The sequence below is a fragment of the Mauremys mutica genome, chromosome 2, assembly GCF_020497125.1.
Source record: "Mauremys mutica isolate MM-2020 ecotype Southern chromosome 2, ASM2049712v1, whole genome shotgun sequence".
Taxonomy (NCBI): Eukaryota; Metazoa; Chordata; order Testudines; family Geoemydidae; genus Mauremys; species Mauremys mutica.
Genome location: NC_059073.1, coordinates 14,660,246 through 14,684,790, shown reverse-complemented (window position 1 = coordinate 14,684,790; position 24,545 = coordinate 14,660,246). Strand labels below are relative to the sequence as shown.

The 24,545-nt window shown below is 44.9% G+C and overlaps 1 protein-coding gene across 4 annotated transcripts in view; it reads right to left on the bottom strand.

Moving 5' to 3' along the window:
* COL22A1 (collagen type XXII alpha 1 chain) overlaps positions 1 to 24,545 on the bottom strand; it is a 333,573-nt gene that overhangs the window by 193,757 nt on the left and 115,271 nt on the right. For all 4 annotated transcript variants that reach the window (XM_045004657.1, XM_045004658.1, XM_045004656.1 and 1 more), the window contains one exon: positions 8,558 to 8,669. In XM_045004657.1, coding sequence (XP_044860592.1) covers positions 8,558 to 8,669 — 112 coding nt within the window. The remainder of the gene's footprint in view (positions 1 to 8,557; positions 8,670 to 24,545) is intronic.

The following is a 24,545-nucleotide window of genomic DNA, read 5'->3' as shown; positions in this document are numbered from 1 at the left end:
GAGTCCCTCCGATATCTAAGCTCCTGAAATGCTGCCAATTACCGTCTGCGCTTCCATTCCCTCTCCTCACCTGCCTATCTTCCTGACTCTTCTTCCAAGGGCATCAGTGGCACCCTTTGCTACTCTACTGGTCCATCCCCCTCCTGCCTTCCCTCCTGTCTTGTCCCTGATCCTCTCTGGGTACGTCTACACTGCAAAAAAAAAAAAGTCAGTGACTCTCAGAGCCCAGGTCAACTGACTTGCGGGGCTCATGCTACAGGGCTAAAAATAGCTGTGTAGATGTTCCTTCTCCAACGGCTGGAGCTTGGGCTTTGAAACCCAGGGAGGGAGGGTTGGTCTCAGAGCCCAAGTTCCAGGCTGAGTGGGAATGTCTACACTGCTATTTTTAGTCCTGTAATACAAGCCCTGCAAGCCCAAGTCAGTTGACCTGGACTCTAGGACTTGCCGCCATGGGTTCATTTAATTTGTTTGTTTGTTTGTTGGGTTTTTTTGCAGTGTAGACATTCCTCTCTCTCTCCTGCTGTTGTCTCCCCCTCTCTCTGCTCAGCTTCAAAATCCCCCAAGTCCCGGAGCTGCTATCCCCCTTTGTTACCAACCACTTGGGCTCCCTACCCTATATCTCCTCGCTCCAAGCCCTGGGCACTTTCTGGTGCCCCGAGCTCCTGTTCTGCCTGCTGTCCTCTCTGACCCCGCTCCCTGGAAACACAGCAGGAAGTGAGTGAGCTCAGGTCTGTTATAGGAGACAGCTTTTCACCCCCCAATCCCCTGGCACTCTGACTTTTGAGTCCTAGTGCAGAGAGACCCATTAGCTACTGCTCTGGCTACTCTTCCCATCCAGTCCATGTCATGAAAGCCAAGCAGACCAACACATTGTCTCATTTGCAGCCCTGGGGAGTAGAAGTCCCTTGTATTTACCCACAGGATGGGCATAGCATTGGCAGGTGCATCTCTCTTACTGGCCCCTACCAAGGCCCTGATTCAGCAAAGCATTTAAGCAAAGCATTTAAGCTTCATTATAAGTATGGATGCAAGTCCCATTAAAATCAACAGGTCTTAAGGCTTTGTGGAATGGGATGTGCTTAAAGTTTAGCTTGTTTTTGAGTGTTGGGCTCATGTGTTTGGCCCAAGTGCTTCCACTCAAACTTGGAAGTGTCCAGTGGGGAAGCAGGTAAACGAACTTAACCTAAACTCCACATTCCCCAAATGAGAAGTGGAAACATTCCGTTTATGCACGTTTACCCTTGATTACACTACTGGATGTGTCCATTCTTGGACTCTCTATTAGGACTGCCTGTGTGGCTCTGTGGAATCCTCTGTGCTAGGAACTGGACTGAGACCACTGACTCATTACATAGATGCTGCTGAACAGTGGAGCTCGTGGATTTAAAGTGGGGAAAAGCTATAATAACCTGTTACCAGTCCCCCTCAGCCTCAGCTGATTTTTTAAGGCTCTGAAGAACAGGCTGAAAGTTCCTGGCAGACACAGCCTTTGTGCCGAAAGCAAATGTAAAGACACCTCTGTTGCTCAGAAGGCATGACAAAAGCTGGAGCTGAAGTCCTTTGCCCCTGTGTCTTTTGTGAAAATGCAATACCTCATAACTAACAAGCGCTCTGGTGGTGAGTTTTCATTTATTTCCATGCTAAAAACATTGATGACCATCAAGTGGCTCAGTTGGGTATTTGGGAATCCAAGTACTGTGAGTGTAGTCCCCAGAAATGTTTTATTTCCCTGCCTTCACCTGAAGCTGAAATGAGCTCATGATCCATCCTACAGAGCGTCTGAAATCCTGCTTTACAGGTTGCCTGGTATCTGCAGGGAGCTTGCTGTTGATTGCTGAGTTTATAATTCTGAGAACACAACGGGTCACAGAAGAGCTCTCTATAAAGCTCCAAGTTGGGAGAAATCCCTAGTGTAGCAGGTTAGCTTACAGGTTAATTAACCCAAATTCAAGCTCAGGTGAATCGCAACCTCGACATACAAAAAATGAGAACCCACATTTAGGGGGGAGGGATAGCTCAGTGGTTTGAGCATTGGCCTGTGAATCCAGGATTGTGAGTTCAACCCTTGAGGGGGCCATTTAGGGGTAAAAATCTATCTGGGGATTGGTCCTGCTTTGAGCAGGGGGTTGGACTAGATGACCTCCTGAGGTCCCTTCCAACCCTGATATTCTATGATCCAGAGGACTTTTTGGCTCCTCCTCGATTTCTTATCACCTTTCATTTGCCATAAGAACACCAAATCCTCCACCCACAACCAGGGCCGGCTTTAGGAAGTGCGGGGCCCAATTCGAACAGTTTCGACAGAGCCCCGGGAGGGTTGACTAAAAAACAAACAAAAAAAACCATGTGGGGCTTGTACTCACCGGGCAGTGCTCCGAGACTTCGGCGGCTGGTCCTTCACTCGCTTCAGGTCTTCGGCAGCACTGAAGGACCTGCTGCCGAAGAGCCGGAGCACCGCCAGGTGAGTAAAAATTAAAAAGGCACCTCTAGCCAGGGAAGAGAGTCTCACTGGGCACAGGGCCCTCTTAGGCGCAGGGCCCGATTCGGGGGAATTGGTGGAAAAGGCCTAAAGCCGGCCCTGCCCACAACCATCACACCACAAAGAGAAACATTAGCCAGCTTTCATTCCTGACACCAAATGTAACAAAGATATGTTGTTTGCTTGTGTTTGCGTAGAATTACTGACATTTAAGATATTTTGGAAATTAGTTGACAAAAATTAAAGAAAACACTGAAACGTGAAGGAAACACCTGTAAACCCAGACTTGTAGGTCACTGAATATTTGGGTCATTGAGCCCAATGAATCAGTTCCAGCCCAGCAATGGCTAATATTCACTCACATTTGATGGCCATTCAACCATCTATCTGAACTGAGGCTGGTGGGTATCACTCTACTTCCCTATTATCTACAACATGGTCATCACCAGGGCCAGATTGCACCTTCTGGCCACAAAACCTGTGGAATAAGGCTCTTGGGGAGGAAATCTCCATAAGAAACCTGTGAAGATGGGGAGATGGGGCTTGCTCCCCTGTGGAATAGGCTGTGGGGCTCACTCAATAACCCTGTTGATCTCCTGGGAAATCAGCAAGAGGCCAGGGCCATCTGTGAAGGGGCCCTTGACTGACTTGTGGGATCTGTGGCCTGACCTGTCCCCCCACCACACACACAGTTGCCAAGGTTTCAAGTCCCCAGCAGCTAGATCTTCCTATGAACAGTCCACTTAAAAGGAGGAGCTTGCTGCGGAGGGTGCTTTGGGAGAAAGACAATAAAACTGCAGCTCCAGGTTGAACTGTCTTTCTTCAAAATCTCTGCAGGGCTGGAAGGAAGAAGTTGTGCTGTCCTGACCACTCCCTACTTCTCTGCCCCATATGGATCCCAGGACCCATTGACTGCTTTCTGTAGCATCCAGGGAGACAGTGCCACAGAGATAGCATAGGGTGCAGGGAGATTTATGCAAGGGTCTGCAGGGCATGATTTCCCCCTTTATCAGGCTCGTTCTCAGGGAGCAGCTGTCCATTTCACAAAAGCCACTACTGCAATTCTAATCAGAGAGGCCAGTGACTGAATGAGCCATGGAGACTGAAATACCCTGTCGGCCTTAGAGGTGGTCCATACAGATTATGTTTTAGTCACCGAGGAAAGTTTGCAAGGCATTTGCCCCAAGTTGCAATGCTAGTGAGCTCCTAGCCTATGCTGGAAGGACCACGTCTATGGCTCAGAATGTAACGCTAGCCCTTCGCCCAGTCAACGGCTGGTAAACACGCCCTGATCCAAAGCCTGGTGAAGTCAATGGAAAGGCTTGGATGAGCCCCATTGTCCACAAGGGTGATGAGCCATGTGAAATGTGGTAGTTGGAGCTGTGATGTGGACAAATGGCTGCTAGGAACTGGCCTGAGAACATCAATTAATTTTACACAAGCCACTGAATGGCCATTAGATGGCCACAATTTCAGGCACAGGGTGACAGTGTTGCCTACCACCCACTGAAATCAAGATTTAGATACCTAATTAAGGGGCATGATTTTCAACACTGCTGAGCCCCCAGCAGCTCCCACTGATGTGAACGGGCACTCCTGAATCCTGTCGCTGGCAGGCAGGGAACAAGCAAGAGCCTACAGCAGTTTCTTCACCCAGCAAGAAATGCCTATCAGTCTCATCACTATTCTGCTTCAATTAACTTTATTCCAGCTAATCTGTCATCTCAGCTAAACAACAAGAGAGCAGGAAGACAGAGTTCACCACAGAGATTGCCACTGCAATGCTATGCCTGAAAATGCTCAGATGCAAATGGTTTTCATGCTTTTAACCTTGGGGCAATTTTTGGTGTCCGTCACTATAGACTAAAAATCCCCCCTTAACAGTTTGTTATTGAGGAAAGAAAATGGACCCTGTGACTTGATAAGACAGTGACATGTATGTGGGTAACAACACCTGCTAAAAAGTTCTAATGGCTTCCTGGAGCAAAAATTGCAATGAGTCCTGGATGCCTCTAGAAGGGTCCTCAAAGCTTATTGATACCTACCTCAAAATAATGAATGGATTCACTTCAGTGAAGTCCTGTCCTCCTTAGCTAGTCTACACACCCAGATCAGGATTATTACATGATGAATAGCCACTGAACACAGCTAAGTGACAGATCTAATATCAATGCCCTGAATCCATTACTCAGTCATGCATCATACACATCAGTCACACTGCCCCCATGTTATCCTCTCTGCCTTAGGGTTTTGTGTTAGTGGCCAACGCGAGAGTATCTCAGCCTTATCCTGGGGTCTGAAACCAGACTGAGAAAGACAGAAAGCTTACCCTGTCCAGATAACTCCGCAGTAGCTTGGCAACTAACCTCCAGAACATGTTGCCCAGACAGGGGGAGGTTCAAGATTGGCCAATAGTTCAACAGAAAATCAAAGTTGAGATACACTTTCTCCAGCACAAGCCAAACCTCAGCACATTTCAGCAGGGATGGCACTCTGCCCTCTTCTAGTGTGTCCTAAGTGAGAACTCCCATCTAATAATAAAGTGCGCCACCGCCGGCTTTCACAAGCTACAAAAGAAAGGGATCCTGGGCACAGGCTATTCGCAGTACCACCAGAAACCTCTGCACCACAAGGGATGAGACCAAGTTAAAGCAGCACAGATGTATTTGCACCCATCGTTCTAAACATGATTGGCAAAGAGACGTGCAAATTCTTCCCCGCACAGCAACATCAAGTCAGATTCAGGGAAGTGACTTTCTAGCTGAATCACACTCTTCATGGCTCTGAGCAGCTACCCTGGAGCATTATTTACCAGATCTCTAATAGATTCAAGGAACTTCTGTTCTCCACACAGACTCGATGGAAGCTCCTGCTGTCCTCCTGATCAGTCTCTGAAAACTGTTTCCATGTTTGTCACACTCCCTGAGTTAATCATTCACTCTCATATAGCACTTTCCATCCGTATATCTCAAAGTACCTTACAAAACAGGATCATCCTCATCATTATCCCCATTTTACAGATGAAGAAATTGAGGCACGGAAGTGAAGAGTCTTGCCCACAGTCACTCAGCAAGTCAGTGTCAGGGTGTCAAATTGTTGCTAATTGTATTAGGGGCTTCTCTGAATGGACTTTTTTCAGATTATAGATCACAAATTATCCAAACACTTCATGCACATGAGTTATCCCATCTCCAGTCAGCATAGCTAGGGCCCTACCAAATTCACTGCCATGAACATCGTGTCATGGACTGTTAAACATTGTCTTTTGTGTGCTTTTACCCAATACTATAGAGATTTCACGGGGGGAGACCACCGTTTCTCAAACTGGGGGTGCTGTCCCAAAAAGGAGTTGCAGTGGGGATCGCAACGTTATGTAGGGGGGGGTCGCGGTATTGGCACACTTACTTCTATGCTGCTTTCAGAGCTGTGCAGCTGCAAAGCGGTGTTGCCCACCTCTGACGGCAGTGTCCCACCAGCAAGAATTAAAGGTGGCAATACCATACCATGCCACCTTTACTTCCGTGCTGCTGCAGAGTGGCGGCTGCTGACTGAGGGCCCAGCTCTGCAGGCAGCAGCGCAGAAGTATGGATGGCAATACCATACCAGGCCATCCTTACTTCTGTGCTGCTGCTGGCAGCGCCGATGCCTTCAGAGCTGGGCTCCCAGCCAGAAGCCGCCCTCTCCAGCTGCCCAGTTCTGAAGGCAGCGCCGCCGCCAGCAGCAGCACAGAAGTAAGGGTATCAGTACCACAACTCACCCCTCAATAATCTTGTGACACCCCCTCACAACTCCTACAACTACAACACCATGAAATTTCAGATTTAAATAGCTGAAATCATGATTTTTTTTTATTTTTAAAATCCTATGACCATGAAATTGACCAAAATGGACCATGAATTTGGTAGGGCCCTAAGCATAGCACTTAGAATCATATCAGGGTTGGAAGGGACCTCAGGAGGTCATCTAGTCCAACCCCCTGATCAAAGCAGGACCAATCCCAACTAAATCATCCCAGCCTGGGCTTTTTCAAGCCTGACCTTCAAAACCTCTAAGGAAGGAGATTCCACCACCTCCCTAGGTAACCCATTCCAGTGCTTCACCATCCTCCTAGTGAAAATGTTTTTCCTAATATCCAACCTAAACCTCCCCCACTGCAACGTGAGACCATTACTCTTTGTTCTGTCATCAGGTACCACTGAGAACAGTCTAGATCTGTCCTCTTTGGAACCCCCTTTCAGATAGTTAAAAGCAGCTATCAAATCCCCTCTCATTCTTCTCTTCTGCAGATTGAACAATCCCAGTTCCCTCAGCCTCCCCTAATAACGCATGTGCTCCAACCCCCTAATCATTTTTATTGCCCTCTGTTGGACTCTTTCCAATTTTTTCACATCCTTCTTGTAATGTGGGGCCCAAAACTGGACACAATACTCCAGATGAGGACTGATCAGTGTTGAATAGAGGGTAATGATCATGCCCCTTGATCTGCTGGCAATGTCCCATCTAATACAGCCCAAAATGCCATTAGCCTTCTTGGCAACAAGGGCACACTGCCGACTCATATCCTGCTTCTCGTCCACTGTAACCCCTAGGTCCTTTTCTGCAGAACTGCTGCCTAGCCACTCGGTCCCTAGTCTGTAGCAGTTCATGGGATTCTTCCGTCCTAAGTGTAGGATTCTGCACTTGTCCTTGTTGAATCTCATCAGGTTTCTTTTGGCCCAATCCTCTAATTTGTCTAGGTCCCTCTGTATCCTATCCCTACACTTCAGCGTATCTTCCCCTCCTCCCAGTTTAGTGTCATCTGCAAACTTGCTGAGGATGCAATCCATGCCATCCTCCAGATCATTAATGAAGATATTGAACCAAACCGGCCCCAGGACCGACCCTTGGGGCACTCCACTTGAACACAAAAAAGACTTGCTTAAATCTTATTGAAGTCAGACTTAATGTCTGTGCTTAAGTGCTTTGATAAAGAAGGCAGTGCTTACTCATGTCCTTAAGGCTAAGCTGGTACTTAAGTGACTGCTGAATCTGGACCATGACAAATTTAGGCAGGATTTAAACAAACAAGCCACAGCAGAGGTGAAAGACTCTGGATCCCTTTCTCATTTTCCTGAGTCATACAGAATTAGTCTTGTCCCCTTATCCATAGAGCAATTATATATACATTTCACATAGTGACCAAGGTTTATTTAGTACACTAAATTTATTCCCATTCCTAAATTCACTTACCCTAAGACTTGACACAATTTACAGACTTTAAACTTTTTTCCTGTAGTCATATTTTCACTTTTTACTTTTTTTTTTTTTTTTTTAGGGAAGAGTGGAGAGGGAATCAATCCAGGTTGGTTTGAGGATGGACCAAACATATGAAATCAAATAAATGTAAATGGCCAGAGTATCTCCAATATGCAATGAGCCAAGGAGAAGGGTCAAAACAGATTGGAAAAACAACTCTTGTCCAGAAGAAGGAAAATAATTAATATTGATTTTTTAATACTAAGTTTAAAACGATCACATTGATATTTACTGCAAAAAAAAGTTAACAATGACAATTCAATCCATTGCTCCATAGGCACTCGATGAAATTATGCACTCGTTCTTCTCAAGGCTAATGCTAGCAGAACTGATATGACAGGTTGAAGAGAGCCCATTTTGATGGACTGTGACACAGCAGGCAGCCTCATGTTATAAAAACCCCTGAGAACTGAATCCATGTTGACAGAGGATTAACTGCTGTTCATTCTTTTAGGAGGTTAAGAAACTGTATTAGCTGCCTGATAACTACATCCACTGGGAATCAGTCTCCTGCAGTTAGCAAATACACACCTCGGTGAAAGTGCCACCAAATGCTCATTTTAGACAGGAGTGATTAATGGGGTTAGAACCTAGGCTCCAGGGTGGCTTGTGACAGGGCATTGCCAGCAGAGTTGACTGGACAACTCAAAGCCAGCAGAAACTCCTTTATGCATTTCCTGTAGATGCATAGCCTCGGGACATCCGCTAAGACTCTGGGTTAACTTAAAAGAACTGAATCACAGATATCACAGGCTCAAGTGAAAAGAAGATCCGGAAACTTACTCAGTTTTCTGCACGACGGGGAAGCTTCCAAGTCGTACATAAGAACTCTGAATTCCATTTTCTTTCCTTCCAAAAATTTCCTTCACGCTGAACAAATCCACCAGGTCAAACCCTGTCCCAAAGTAGATGGTAAAGACAAGACTGATCAGGCTACTGTTCAAACAGCAGAATAATGGGGCAAGCATTCAATGTGGTCTGGTGTCTACGTTCAACCATGGATGCCACACTTCAGAAATGGGTCCAATTCCGATTTGGAGAAGTTTGAGTATAATTCCAGCATGATTTAGTCTGTCAAATTACTCCAAAAAAATCAGAGTGATAAACAAGAGAAAAATCAAACTGCAAAGTGCCTTAAAGAGATCAAAATGACATTTTACATGCACTTATGATGATTATTTGTATTCCCGTAGTGCCTAAGAGTAGATGAGATTCAACTAATCCACGAGAGTCACACAGTTAAGGGGGAGAAATAAACAGCACAGATAAAATCTAGGGAAGCCTTTTACTGGAGAGCAATTAGTCCAAGGGCTTGTCTCCACACGATTTCTGTACCAATATAGCTATACTAGTTTAGAACCAATCCAACATAGATAAATTGGTGCAATCCTTTGTGTGGATGCAGTTATACCAATTTAGACAGGCTTATATTGGAACAGCTTATTATGATACACGTACACTAGATATTTCTACCAATTTAACCACATCAGTTTTTAAACCAATGTAGTTAAATCGAAACAAAAATTGTGTGTAGTCCAGGCCCAGGACAGAGCTATAGGTAGCAGGAGACAGCAAAATATAAACCTAAAGTATGCTGTCTGTTGTTGGTTGGGAGGAGCACCTTTTCAAGGTGCCTGATACTTTTGTCTTGCATGAGTTTTCCTGGCTCTCAGTACCCTTCCCTCCTGTCCACTCTGCTACTGGACAATCAGGAGGTTAAATAAGGCAGGTAAGATACTTCCAGGGCCTCATGGCTTCATCCCATAACCACTCAGGTGACAACTCTATTGACAGACCTTCTAACATACTGTCATCAGCCATAATTGCTTCTATAAATTCTAGCAAATAGAGACAACCAGGGACTTGAAAGCTCCCTACTGGCTGTAATATAAAACCAGCATGACCTGTCCATACAAACTTGCTGATAGCTCATTTCACCCTGCAGCACATATTTTTCATTTACATCAAACATACTGACGTGAGGAAGGACAACGAGTGTTGTCTGTGAGAAATTGTTCGCATTCATTGGCAAGGAAGCTTGTTAGCTGTCCACAAAAGCTAATTTGTGAAGGGGCAGGTTGGATCACTGCCAAAGCTGCTACACAATTCCAATTCAGCATCAGCTGCCAGACTTTTCAAACTATGTAGGAAAAGCTCTGCTATGTAGGTACAAGTGATGGTGATGAAAACTTCCTCCTAAGTATTTCCATCATTACCCTCAGATGCCAAACATGCTTTAATCTTTCCCTGACAACCCAAGCAAACATCCTTATCTTGAGGGATTGTTTATGGCTTTCAAACTGTTACAGTCGATGCAAACGAAGTGTCATATTCAATCAATCACTTCATCTTGCTGAAATCCCTAAAAGAGAGCAGGATCAGAGCTGCTTACGCTAATAAAATAATACAATGAAACAGATAAGCAAGCTTGTTAAAGCTACTTTGCAAATAAAACCTAATGATGATAATTTGTTATTGTACAGCATGCAGGTAAATTACAGCAGAATCTCACAAATTCACACTAAAGATTGGTGCATTGCAAATTACTTTTATTTTGGAGACTTAACGAGGAAATGAACAAACACTGAAACAGAATCAATCTCGCTTAGCAAAAAATACTTTGTTCATTTACCATGACGACCGTAGTTGAAGTTATATTTTAATGATGCTTCAAAGCATATTAGTAAAAATCCTGTGGGGTATAACTTCCAAAAAGAATGAAGCTTTTTTAAGGAGGCTTCGCTGTGTGGTTTCCCATCATGGTTTTCAACTAATAAATTGGCAAGTTTAAGATCAGAATAGCAAGTATTAAGGGGTTTATTTTTAACTAACCCATCCATTTGCTACATAACCCCCCCTTAAAGAGTTCCATCACATTTTCAAATGAAAATTTTGCATGTACATGTAACACCTATGATAATTTTTAACTGACGAAGAAAAATATATTTTTTCTCAATTTCTGCCCCAGATTGTTTACTTTGTGTGTCTGGAAGAACTCTGGAATGAATCCATCCCTAGATCCAGTGCAGAGACAGAGAGGGGACAGCTTGGGTCTGTAGGTTCAGACCTCCTCTCAAGCTACAACTCTCTGGTCCGCCGTACAAAGTACCAGGATTAACTAGCTCCAGAGTGGTGAGTACACTGCTAAGGGATGGAGAAGTATGACACTTCCCTTGAGAGCCAGCAAGTGTCTCCTGGCTTCCTTGAGCTTCCTCTGGAGAGGAATGAGTCATGCAGTGTAGGGCTGTTCTTAGCAGGCACAAACCAAGTCCTGGAAGAGAATTATACAACTCTCAGACACATCTCTTAGCTTTCTGACCTTTTTCATGAGTAGAACAGGCAAGCATACTCCAGTGTTGCATAGCATAGTGCATGGATACACTGCTGGTGGCTTGCCACCATCAGCACAGATGTGGTTAGCTGGACGGCTTCTGACTCTGAGCCATTTAATCAGCAATGCTATAAATATGGCAGCTAATGAGATGGATAACACTCTTTGATCATCAGGAGCCTATTTCATTATGCCCACTAAAACATGAAGCTACTGAAAACATCTAACCTGATTCAGTCTCATGAAAAGCAGTGTACCCTGGTCAGACCAATAACATTAGAACAATGACCTGAAAGAAAGGCTCTGTTTCACAATGACAAACTTGACTAGGAAAGTAATTTCTTAGGTGCTGCTCTACTGATCAAATCAGTCCAATGTCTCTTTATTTGCAGTAATAACTCTTTACGGGAAGCAGCCCTTTACTCCAGATGCAGACAGCACAGTCTTACTCAGTTACTGCAGGAAGAACGCAGCCAAACTGTGGCACTGGGCACCGTTCATGTTGTCCTAGTTGTAATATTCAAGAGCACTTCCTTTTTCAACTGAGGTGCCCAGTCTGTGGTCTGAGGACCAAACGTAGCCCTGCAGTACCCTAAATCATGGCCCACAGTCACGATCTTCCTTCACCTGCAGAGTGTGAAGGATTGGAACTGCTCAACTGCAATGTTTCTCTGCTAATGAACCTCTATTAATCTACCAAGGAAGATGCAAGTATTAGCAAATATAGATTTCTCCAGTTATTTGGAGGAGGTTTTCTTAATAAAAGTTTATATTCAGGCACTATGTTCCAGGGGATTGAGTATGGAACTAGGAACTCCTAAATTCTATTCCCGTTCAGAAAGCGACCTGTAATGTTGAGCACGGACAATTTGCTTATCCGATCAGTACCTCAGTTTCCCCATGTCTTTCTGGCAGTCAAAAGCAACTTCTATATCTGGAGTAATTGTCAAATTGAGAGGACAGACAAACACCCGGAATTCACAAGTTATATTATTCACTAGTATTTCAACTCTTCAGCAAAGACAGCAAAAAGCAGCAGCTTCACACAGATAATTAACTCCACTTTCAGAAATCCAGCTAAGCAGTTTGATTCAGCACCTTTAGCTAACAGCAGCTTCTCTGACCGTCTCCCAAAACAGTATAGGCCCCATTTAGGGTTGCCATCTTTTGAGTGTGTGTGTGTGGGGGGGGAAATCAAGGGCATTTCCTGCAAAACATTTAAAGAGCTAATTTGCATAAATCATTTTAAAAACAATTTGCTGATATTTACAAGTAACTTGTAAGGAGTTTTTTAACATTTAAATTCCTTAAATATAAGCCAGAGGATTGAAGTGCCTGGGGAGTGCACTATAGACTAGGATTCGTTAACAGAGCCTCTTGCTATTAACCAATTGCCTCTTGCCCTTGTTTCCATACATACTACAGCTGGGTTTTCATATGTGCTTCGAGTTGGCCTAACTCTACTTCCACTGAAGCCATAAGGAGTTTTACCAGCGACTTCAGTGGGGGAGAGTCACGCTCATGCTGAGCACTTTTTAAAATCCCACCCCACGGTAAGAAACAAGGATCAAGCAAGCTACTGACCTGTAGTCCCAATACTTTGTACAAGGACTCCCTGCCCATGGTACAAGGAGGCAGGAACTTAGATGGCCATAGGTTTGTAATAATATTAAAACATTCTTCACCTGTACCACCAGGAGCCGCCATTCACACTAATTGTTTACTTTGCACCATTTCCTCCAGTTGGAAGGTGCAGTTGGACGGACCAGTTTCCCTTTTGTTTATGGTCAATTGAATGTTCTGGTTTTTCTGCAGTATCACATAGCAAACATTAGGGGGTCCTACCATTGCAGAACAACCTCCAAACTACAGCTAGAAAGTCTGGATTTTGATCTGAATTCCAGCCTCAGCAAATATGGGAATGTGAGAATCAGGAATTCTGGCTGTGGCCTATCGCTAATGTATGCCCAGAAGATGACCTGTTTATCTCCTTCTCTCTAAAGTGGAGATGCTCATTCACTGAAGCCTTCAGAGTAGCAGCCATGTTAGTCTATATCCGCAGACTTGTGGCACCTTAGAGATTAACAAATTTATTTGAGCATAAGCTTTTGGGGGCTACAGCCCACTTCTTCGGATGCATAGAATGGAACATATATTGAGGAGATATATATACACATACAGAGAGCATGAAATAGAACCCTGACCGGGGTATTCTATTTGCAACCCAAGATCCATAAACCTGGAAATCCTGGACACCCCATCATCTCCGGCATTGGCACCCTAACATCAGGGTTGTCTGGCTATGTGGACTCTCTCCTCAGGCTCTACACTAAGACAACTCCCATCAGGGGTGGGGAAGGGATAGCTCAGTGGTTTAAGCATTGGTCTGCTAAACCCAGGGTTGTGAGTTCAATCCTTGAGGGGGCCATTTAGGGATCTGGGGCAAAAACCTGTCTGGGGACTGGTCCTGCTTTGAGAGCAGGGGGTTGGACTAGATGACCTCCTGAGGTCTCTTCCAACCCTAACCTTCTATGATCTTTTCATGCTCTCTGTATGTGTATATATATCTCCTCAATATATATTCCATTCTATGCATCCGAAGAAGTGGGCTGTAGCCCATGAAAGCTTATGCTCAAATAAATGTGTTAGTCTCTAAGGTGCCACAAGTACTCCTGTTCTTTTCACTGAAGCCTGTTCTTCTAGAACATCTGCCTGAAGCATCAGCAAAACAGAGGGAGAGGCAGATCTGTAGCACCAGCAGATAAAAGTGGAGAGAGAATGGTGCTGGACAAGTAAAGAGAAAGCAAAAACAGTGAGCAGCTGAGACTGAAGAGACAGTATAAGAAAAGGAGGATTCAAAGCCATGAGCAAACAGGTAATGGAGAAGAGATGGAGCCAGAGAATCATACACTATAGAGGAAAGGGCTGCTTTAATAGAATAGCCAGCTTTCTGTAACAACAGGAAATAAGCCCACAACATTGTTTCCAAGGCAGCATATTTCATCACTTGATTCCATATTCATAACACTCCATTCTATTTATTGTATTGTTCTATTTATCTCTTTCAGCATATTCATTCTCTCTTATCCGTTTACCCCTCAGTTTTCAGCCAGTTGCTAGTGGCATATTGAGCCACATTCAAAGTTGGTTTTAACATTCAACTCTTTCCCTTGTCACAAAAGGCTTTTCTACGTTGAGGGCACTCTGCATTTTCTGAATGATGGACATTTGGCTTGATGCCACTAACCTGCTTTCTGCTTCTTTCCTGCTTCAGTGAAACAAGATTAAACAGGAGTTAGTTATTCCTTTGATGTTCTTGTACGCCAGATAGGCTTGTGCCGGTTGAACTTACCAGAACTATTTATAGTAGATGCCAATTTTAATTAGTTCCTATAGTTTAAAAAGCGTGGTTTGGATTCGGTTAGATTTGTGGTGGTGTGAATTCCCTTAGAAGTCGGATAGATGGCGCTATAGCATACACACGTATCACAATATTAATGTGACAGTTTGGGAAAAAAACTATCCTTTTGGTGTGGAGGGCATCCAGGCAGAGTAACGGAGACAGGGAGCCCCATATATATAGCCAGAGAAGAGTAGCAGATTGGGTGGAGTTTTTTGCAGGTTGACAAAGCAAAGGTGCGGAATCAAGGAATTCTGTACCAATAGCCACAGTCTCTAGTGTTTTCTTGCATGACTTATTTTATATTTGTCTTGTTTGTTTTCAATAAGTGACTATTGAGAGTGTTTGAGAAAAGCTACATTTTGGGGCCTTGCTTCATGGGATCTGATTGCTTGTGGTGTAGAGAAACACTGCTACACAGAGAGCTCCAGGAGTACTATGCTTCATAACAGAGCTGATCCAAAGCCCATTGATGTCAGTGGAAAGACTCCTAATAACTTCAATAGGCTTTGGGTAAGGCTAATATGAGAAAGGGTGAAGAGCGCACTCTTTCGAACTAGAGTGTTTGCTTTACAGTTCTGTTGGTTCAGAGATATCAGGACGATGGACACATCAGGGTTACGTTAGCGGTAATCCTGTCATGTAACGATATAATGAAGCAGGTCATATGAAAGTCATTCACACTGGCCAACCTAATTTATCTCTGGGAATACCTGCTTTCACTTTTCATTGCATGGGCCCAGCAGCCGGACAAGCCCAGGTGAAGACATGGATGTGTTTGGTTAGGTAGTATGCAATTTCAATTGGTTTCCAGGAAATAGTTTTTTGGGTTTTTTTACTATCCACGTAGACCTGAATACTGATGTAGTGTGAATATCCCTGGAGAGCTGATGCATTCCTTGTGTCTGAATAAAGAATTGGAATCCATGCGGTGCTGGGATTCAGTTGCCACTACCAGAGGACCTCCTTTCACGTACTCTGAGCTACTATTAAACATACTGTGGTTTCTTCCTGGACAATGAATTCAAACCTGGCAGGCACATAAGTAACTGCAATACCAATTCCCCTTGTTTGTGAGTGTCTTTGAGTGCGGCTTTCCTGCTGCCTAACTGTATATGATATTGACGCATACTAAGGGCCCAGTTAGATAAACTTTACCCACATTGGAAAGCCCTCACTCAGGTGAGCAGTCCCACTGAAGTCATCCATGTACGTAAAGTTTGCACAATTGGACCCAGGGGGGCAGGGGGAGGGAAGGTAAGAACCTGGCAGTTGCAGCTGTGTCACTTAGGGTATGTCTAGACTCCAGTCCCTGGGTGCGACTGCCTCTCAGAATGACCTACCCAAGCTAGCTTTTATCTAGAGCACTGAAGCCATGGTAATTACCCAGGGTTCTGGGTAGGTTTGAACGGCCTGCACTGATGTTGGTGCTGCTGCAGCTTCACCGTTCCGGGGCCTGAGCTAGCTAGTTTAAAGCTCGCTCAGGTGTGTCGGCTCAAGCTGCAATTACACCCAATGACGGCAGTCTAGACACACCCTGCTTCACTCTGTGATTTTGGGGATGTCGCATATGTGCCTCAGTTGCCTCATCTGTAAAATGTGACTATTATTTCCCTACCTCGCATGGTTTTCAGGAGATGAGAGGATATTAAAAGGTCCCCAAATGTTGGCAAATCTGGTGGAGATCCATCCTATCATTTCAAAGCTCTTTACATTCCAAGTTTTATGCTAGAATATTCAGATCAGCTAAGGGTTAGTAAATAAGTGGTTAGTGATCACATCTGGTGCGACAAACCGTCTACCCTGACCTATTATAGGTATAACAGTGGGTGGGGATAGGGAAGGGGAAACAGACTGGACAGTGCCAATACAAATTGCTAGCTACATCCTTGCCGCATGTGTGTGGTGTAGCTGCCAACCATTGTGTTTGTGCATCGACTCTCTGCAGCCAGGGATCTGTTACAGACCTCTGTCGCTATTCTAGTGGATCCCACTTGCCTCCCCAGGGGATTGCCTAAGTCGACTAGGATATTGGCAATTTCCAATGCGGAGTGCAAAGGGAGGGTAAAAACTGATGTCACACACCAGGACCCCCTGAACAATGAGATGAGCAACTTTGCACTGCAGTCAACTTTGCATCAGCCGGCTGTGGCTTTTCTCCTCAAGGAGCCATGGTATGCATGCTCCTCTTCCTGGCTGCCAGGCCATGTTTCAGTGTCAAATATAAATAGTTTGAGTAATATTATAATTAGCTGGTGAGTCACTGGAATCTTTGGAATTCCACCCCTATGCTGCTGACCACTGGACAGCAGAGAAGCGCTGACAGTCAATCACAGCCATCTCTGTCTATAATTGTAGGCTTCTGGGTTTTACTGTCTCGTATTGCTTCTGCGGCACAATGCCTAAACATCCTTTACAGAGTTATAAATAAGTGGAGATTACAATACATGGTGTTTGGCTTGTTTGTGCCCAGGGATTTCAGTTGTGGGGAAGAGCCTCCAATTAGGCTACTGTGGTCAGTACTACAGTACAACCCAGAAAGCAGACAGCCTGGATGGTCCTCTGCAATGCCACCAGGGGCGGCTCTAGCCATTTCGCCACCCCAAGCACGGCGGCACACCACGGGGGGCTCTTTGCCGGTCGCCGGTCCCGTGGCTCCGGTGGACCTCCCACAGGCGTGCCTGCGGATGCTCCACTGGAGCCACGGGACCATCGGACCCTCCGCAGGCACGCCTGCGGGAGGTCCACCAGAGCCGCCTGCCGCCCTCCCGGCGACCGGCAGAGCGCCTCCCGTGGCTTGCCGCCCCAAGCACGCGCTTAGCATGCTGGGGCCTGGAGCCGCCCCTGAATGCCACTACAGCACAGAGTGCTTTCACTTACACAGGAATTGGGGTTAATTCATTCTTAAAATACCATTGAGATCTTTAAAAAGAGATCTTTGGTATTCAGGCATATGTATCTTCTCTTCCCTTGCAGATTTCCCTTCCTGGCCAGCTTATGATTACTTAGTTCAGGACTGTTTCCTCCAAAATGTGGCTAATTCTTGGGACTGTTATTTAATCCAATTTTTTTTCCTGTCCAGATGTCATAGATTCCTAAATTCCTAGGCCAAAAGGTGCCCGTCTGATCATCTAGCCTGACCTCTTGTCATTGGCGGCTGTGGCACCAATCCCTCGAGGTTGAGGATGATCACTTTCACAGGTTTTATTTGTTATGGGTCCTTTTGTAACTGAGGAGTCCGATCCTTGAGCCGCAGGCTTGTTAGCAAACACTGCAGGTGGTGTTGGAAGTCAGGGTTGGGCCACGATTATTGCATGACAGTCACCTGTCCTTTCTTTTCTGGCATTTTTCTGAGGCCAGGGTAAGGCGATTTTCCTCAGAAATGGACATTCCTTCTCTGACAAGTATTCACCATTTAGCCCTATCCTGGGCGACTGTCTCCCAGTGTGTGGTGTCGATGCCACATCTCTTGATGTTTATCTTGAGGATGTCTTTAAAGTGTTTCTTTTGGCCTTCCTGTTTCTTTTCTCATTCGGTGAGTTGTACACTTACCAAAACAATTGCTGTACACCCATCAGGCAGGCGCACACAGTGCCTGCTCCACCTCAGCTGATGCTGGATAATCAGGGTCTCAGCACTGAAGATATTGGCATCTGTGAGGACACTGACATTAGTGAAATGATTCTCCCACTTTATGTTGAGGATCTTCTGAAGAAAGTGCTGGTGCTGGTGTTCCAGATTTTTCAGGTGCTTTCTATAGGTCACCCAAGTCTCACAGCCGTAGAGGAGAGTTGGGATTACCACCGCTTTATAAACTAAAAGTCTAGTGTGTGTTCTGATGTTGTGATTGCTGAACACCCGGAGAGACAGTCTGACAAAGGCAAGGCTGGCATAGTGAATTCCGTGCTGAATCTCGATGTCTATGTCTGCCCTCTGTGAGAGATGGCTGCCAAAATAGGCAAAGTATTCTACATTTTCCAGCTCTTCTTTGTCGATGTAGATTTTCTTTGACCGGGAGTGGGCCAGTGGAGAACTTTTGTTTTGTCGATGTTCAGAGTTAGCCCTAGATTTTTGTAAGCTTCAAAAAAGCAACTAAGGGCTGTTTGTGGATCCTCCTTTGAGTGTGCAACTACAGCAGAATCATCTGCGTACTGGAGTTCGGTTATTGTTGCCGATATTACTTTAATTCTGGCACAGGGACGAGAAAGGTTGAAGAGGTTGCCATCAGTCTCATATAGGATGCCAATGCCCAGTGGTAGACGGTTTTGGGTTAATGTTTTCATAGCTGCTAAGAAAATGGAGAAAAGCATGGATGCCATTACACAACCTTGTTTTATGCCAGTTCGGATGACAAAGGGATCAGAGGTAGAGCCACTGCACGGGATGGAGGCAGTCATCTGGTCATGGAGAAGTCTTACAATGGTGATACATTTGCTTGGACAGCCAAACTTTGACATGATTTTCCACAGAGCGTCACGGTTGATAGTCGAAGGCTTTGGTCAGATCGATAAAGGCCATATGCAGCTCCAGGTATTGTTCTTGACATTTTTCCTGGATCTGCCTGGCTGTGAAAATCATGTCGGTGGTGCCTCATGATGGTCTGGAAGTACTGGGGCTCTGGAAGTACTTCCTCTGCAACAGGGAGCAGGCGATTCAGTAAGCTTCTAGCAAGAATCTTCCCAGCAATGGAGAGGAGAGCAATGCCTCGATATTTGCCACAGTAGGCCCTGTCTCCCTTTTTGAAAACGGTGACAATGTTAGTGTTACATAAGCCAGCAGGAATTTCTTCGGTGCGCCAGATTTTGAGGAGCAGGAAATTAAGTTTGTTAGTGTTTCTCCCCCCACTTTGAGTACTTCAGCTGGTACGCCATCAGGACCTGGTTCTTTATTGTTTTTAATTTGCTTAATTGCTTTGCAGAGCTCCTCTGGTGACCTCTTATATAACACAGACCACAGAACTTTACCAAAAGAATTCCTGTGTGAACTGAAAGCAGCCAATTATCTCTTTTAAGAATTTAACTAAGCATTTATTGTTGTGGATAAGTGTAATTAATTAATGTATGATGGATAGGTTTAAGCAGGATAGGATCAGATGAGTATAAGGTTGACAAGCATTTATAAGTGATGAGTGTGTATTAAGTATGTAAGCAAAGTAAGGCTACAATGCAAAGTTTGTAGGCTGAAGTCTGTAAGATTTCATCTTGGCCATGTTAGTCTTTGGGCCTAAAGAGGGTGACATAAGTAGGTGACCCAGGAATGACCCTGTACCAGGAAAGTTACGAAATTACTGTAAAGAATATGCCAATGGGTGGTGTATGGAAAAGTATGCCACAATATACCTGTCTAGACTGCAAGCCACTCAATTGTAACATCATGAGAAATTCTGCTGTCACCTCAGGTTACCATGGGGACGTGCGTATATAGATGCTAATGAGAATAAGGGGAACGAAGAGAACAACCTATGAAAAGAGGAGCACCCCAAAATTTATGGGATGTGGAAGTATAGGTAAGGAAAAAGGGGTTGACACCCTTATGCATATGTATGAGCCTTAGTAGGCATAAGTGTTTCTCAGAATAAAAGGTGTTGCCCGGCCTGCATGGCAGGGGGAAGAAACGCCCGGGGACATGCCCGGATGACAGCCATGGATGATGACGATGATGAGGAGAATAATGACTGACACTCCGGGGAGGAGAGAGAGGGGTTTCCCAGCAGGAGATGTGAATCATAGGGTTAAACACCTCACCCGCTCTCTCTATCTGCTGTTGTATTTTTAGTATTTGTGGGATTCTTTTTACCTGCTTAGTGAATTTGTTAATAAAGGAAACTGTAATAAACTGGAATTGTTTCTCAGTTGCTCTTAGGGTCTCTTAAAACTAATAATATTTCTGATGCTGTACCCCTCAGGAGACTAAATCTTTAAGCAATGCAGTCTAAGACATTGGTTCTCAACCAGGGGTCTGTGGCCCCCGGGGGACGGGGGGCTGCAAGCAGGTTTCAGGGGCTCCACGAAGCCCAGCCCGCGTTAAACTGTCTGGGGACCAGGGTAGAAAGGCAAAGCTCAAGCCCCACTGTGGTGGGGCTGAAGTCCAAGCAACTTAGCTTTGCAGGGCTCCCTGTGGCGTGGGGCCACGGGCAATTGCCCTGCTTGCTGCCCACTAACGGTAGCCCTGGGCTTTATATGCAAAAAAACAGTTGCTTTGGCACAGGTGGGCTGTGGAGTTTTTATAGCATTTTGGGCGGGGGTGGGTGGAGGGTGAGACAGAGAAAGGTTGAGAACCCCTGGTCTAAGAGATTAATCAGTAATCAATTCGCTCGGACATCTGTAAGGCTGTATCAGGTGGTTCTCAAACTTTTGTACTGGTGACCCCTTTTACACAGGAAGCCTCTGAGTGGGACCCCCCCTTATACAGTAAAAACACTTTAAAATATATTTAATACCATTATAAATGCTGGAGGCAAAGCGAGTTTTGGGGTGGAGGCTGACAGCTCGTGACCCCCCCATGTAATAACCTTGCAGCCCCCTTAGGGGTCCCAACCCCCTATTGGGGAACCCCTGGGGTATATAGAGCAGACATCCAATCCTGCTTTTAAAAGCTACCACAAACCTTGGTAAATTGCTCCAATTGTTAATGATCCCCACGGTTCAAAATGTTATTTCCAGTCTGAATGTGTCTCGCTTCAGCTTTCACTTTCAGATTTCATTGGGCTGATCCAGTATCCTGCAGGCCTAGCTTAGACTATCTTAAATGGTCCAAAACCAAGTTTTGGAGCTGCAGGAAGCCCCTTCATTTGGTAAGATCGGTTGCATGTGCCAGTGTGTTGTGATATGATGATGATGATGATGATGCATCATAATGCGCCATAGCCATGTCATCATATGACATCACCAAGTTGCTGTGTATGGCAGGGAGCTGTGCCACCCTAGGCTGTGACTCTGTCAGACGCCCCGAGAAAAGAGGGTCAGGGCTAGGCAGTATTTAGATGGACTGAGTATGACAGCCGGGAATTCCAAAATTTCACTTTTGACTCTAACAACTTAGGACAAGTCACATAAGCGCTCTTGACTTAGTTTCCCTATCTGTAAAACAAGAACAGTATGTATCTACTGGACAGGGATGGTGTGCAAATTATTTCATGTTTATACGTTGCCTAAAAAAGACTAAGTGCTATTTAATCCCTTGCCACATACTCTAATAGGTGTTTGCCCTAGTGTCCTGATCTGAGCCCATTCCTTTTTCCTAAATTCCCGTTGCATTTTCTATCGTGTCTGGTCTTCCCTACTTCCTGGACTAAAGTAAAGTAATTGTCAAGTGTTATGAGCTGTTACTGTTCTCTGTTAAACAGCTGTGGTGTATCACCTGCAGTGTCTCTCACTGCTTTCCTTTGTTCGTTACCTTCCCTCACCTTATCCTGTTTGCTTGTATGGCAGCCTTCCTTGAATGCTGTTGCAAAAAATTATCATTTAAACCAGGGGTCTCAAAGTACCAGCCTGCGGGTCATCTGCAGCCCGAGAACCTCCCCACTGCAGCCCGCGGAGGAGAGACTCAGGCAGACACGCTGCTGGCAGTCCCCCACAGCTCCCATTGGCTGGGGAAGAGGGACAGAGATATCATCATTAGTTGCCGGGCAGAGTCAGCCATGGAGGCAGGCTCCTTAGTTTCCGGGCAGAGTCAGCCATGGAGGCAGCATCCCATTTTTCAAAGATGATTATAAACAAGTCAAAATACCGAACACAACTCTCTGATGCACACCTTGCTGCAATCCTGAAGGTTTCAACTGCTCAGTCACTGAGGCCAGACATCAACAAACTGACAGAACTGAAGCGTTGCCAGGTGTCTGGCAAACACTAAAAACTCTCTAGCAGGCGAAGAATTGTATAAAGTTGTATGACAGTTTTATTATTTCTAAGAAATTCAAAATAAAAAAATGCAATATAAACATTTTCTTTTCTGAACACCATCTTCAGTGACATTATTGGCACGCTGGGAGGATTTGAGGACTGGCACTGGCCCGAAGGTAAACAGAGTTTGAGACCCCTGGTTTAAACTTAACTGACCTGATCTATTTTCCAAGTCCCCCACACCACAGCCATTGGGGTAGGTTGATCTCTTGGGATTTCACACTGAATCATGACCTGCTGTTCCTGTGCTCAGACAAATCTCTGTTTCCCCTCAGTTTATTGGATCGCAAGCACTGAAGTTGGTTAAAGATGTGAGATCACTGCATAATGCATTGTCATGGGTCTACCTTTCAGGCCTGCCATTGACGGTGTTATGTGCAACAGCCGTATGTGTTGTCCTATGCACTTACTAAGAGCGCAGGGTGCAATAAAAAGATGATAAAAAAATTCCCCAAACGCATTTGTTTCCAACCTCCTCCTCCTGAATGCCATTACTCCCTGCCCCGTCCCCGCACCTGCACAAAGGGAAGGCAGAGGTGTTGTGCTTTAATACAGTTATACAGGGCCTTTGTCACCTCAGAGTTAGATTTGCTGTAATGTTCTCCCTTCCGAAGCTGATGTTGGGTCAGAAAGCGGCTTTCTTAAGCACATTACACCAGGATCAGCACTGGCTGCCAGTAATTTTCCAGATGGAATGCAAGGTGCTGATGTTAACCTACAAAGCCCTAAACAATTTGGAACCTGGTTACCAAAGAGGCAGTCTCTTTCCCCAGGCCATTGTGCCACAGTTGAATTCTGCAGAGATACTACTTTAAAAAGTGGAAGTCAAATCCTAGTGAGGCAAATAGAAAGGAGCACAAACACTGCCAACTGAAGTGCAAGAGTGTAATAAGAAAAGCCAAAGAGGAGTTTGAAGAACGGCTAGCCAAAAACTCCAAAGGTAATAACAAAATGTTTTTTAAGTACATCAGAAGCAGGAAGCCTGCTAAACAACCAGTGGGGCCCCTTGACGATCAAAATTCAAAAGGAGCGCTTAAAGATGATAAAGTCATTGCGGAGAAACTAAATGGATTCTTTGCTTCAGTCTTCACGGCTGAGGATGTTAGGGAGATTCCCAAACCTGAGCTGGCTTTTGTAGGTGACAAATCTGAGGAACTGTCACAGATTGAAGTGTCACTAGAGGAGGTTTTGGAATTAATTGATAAACTCAACATTAACAAGTCACCGGGACCAGATGGCATTCACCCAAGAGTTCTGAAAGAACTCAAATGTGAAGTTGCTGAACTATTAACTAAGGTTTGTAACCTGTCCTTTAAATCGGCTTCGGTACCCAATGACTGGAAGTTAGCTAATGTAACGCCAATATTTAAAAAGGGCTCTAGGGGTGATCCCGGCAATTACAGACCGGTAAGTCTAACGTCGGTACCGGGCAAATTAGTTAAAACAATAGTAAAGAATAAAATTGTCAGACACATAGAAAAACATAAACTCTTGAGCAATAGTCAACATGGTTTCTGTAAAGGGAAATCGTGTCTTACTAATCTATTAGAGTTCTTTGAAGGGGTCAACAAACATGTGGACAAGGGGGATCCGGTGGACATAGTGTACTGAGATTTCCAGAAAGCCTTTGACAAGGTCCCTCACCAAAGGCTCTTACGTAAATTAAGCTGTCATGGGATAAAAGGAAAGGTCCTTTCATGGATTGAGAACTGGTTAAAGGACAGGGAACAAAGGGTAGGAATTAATGGTAAATTCTCAGAATGGAGAGGGGTAACTAGTGGTGTTCCCCAAGGGTCAGTCCTAGGACCAATCCTATTCAATTTATTCATAAATGATCTGGAGAAAGGGGTAAACAGTGAGGTGGCAAAGTTTGCAGATGATACTAAACTGCTCAAGATAGTTAAGACAAAAGCAGATTGTGAAGAACTTCAAAAAGATCTCACAAAACTAAGTGATTGGGCAACAAAATGGCAAATGAAATTTAATGTGGATAAATGTAAAGTAATGCACATTGGAAAAAATAACCCTAACTATACATACAACATGATGGGGGTTAATTTAGCTACAACGAGTCAGGAAAAAGATCTTGGAGTTATCGTGGATAGTTCTCTGAAGATGTCCACGCAGTGTGCAGAGGCG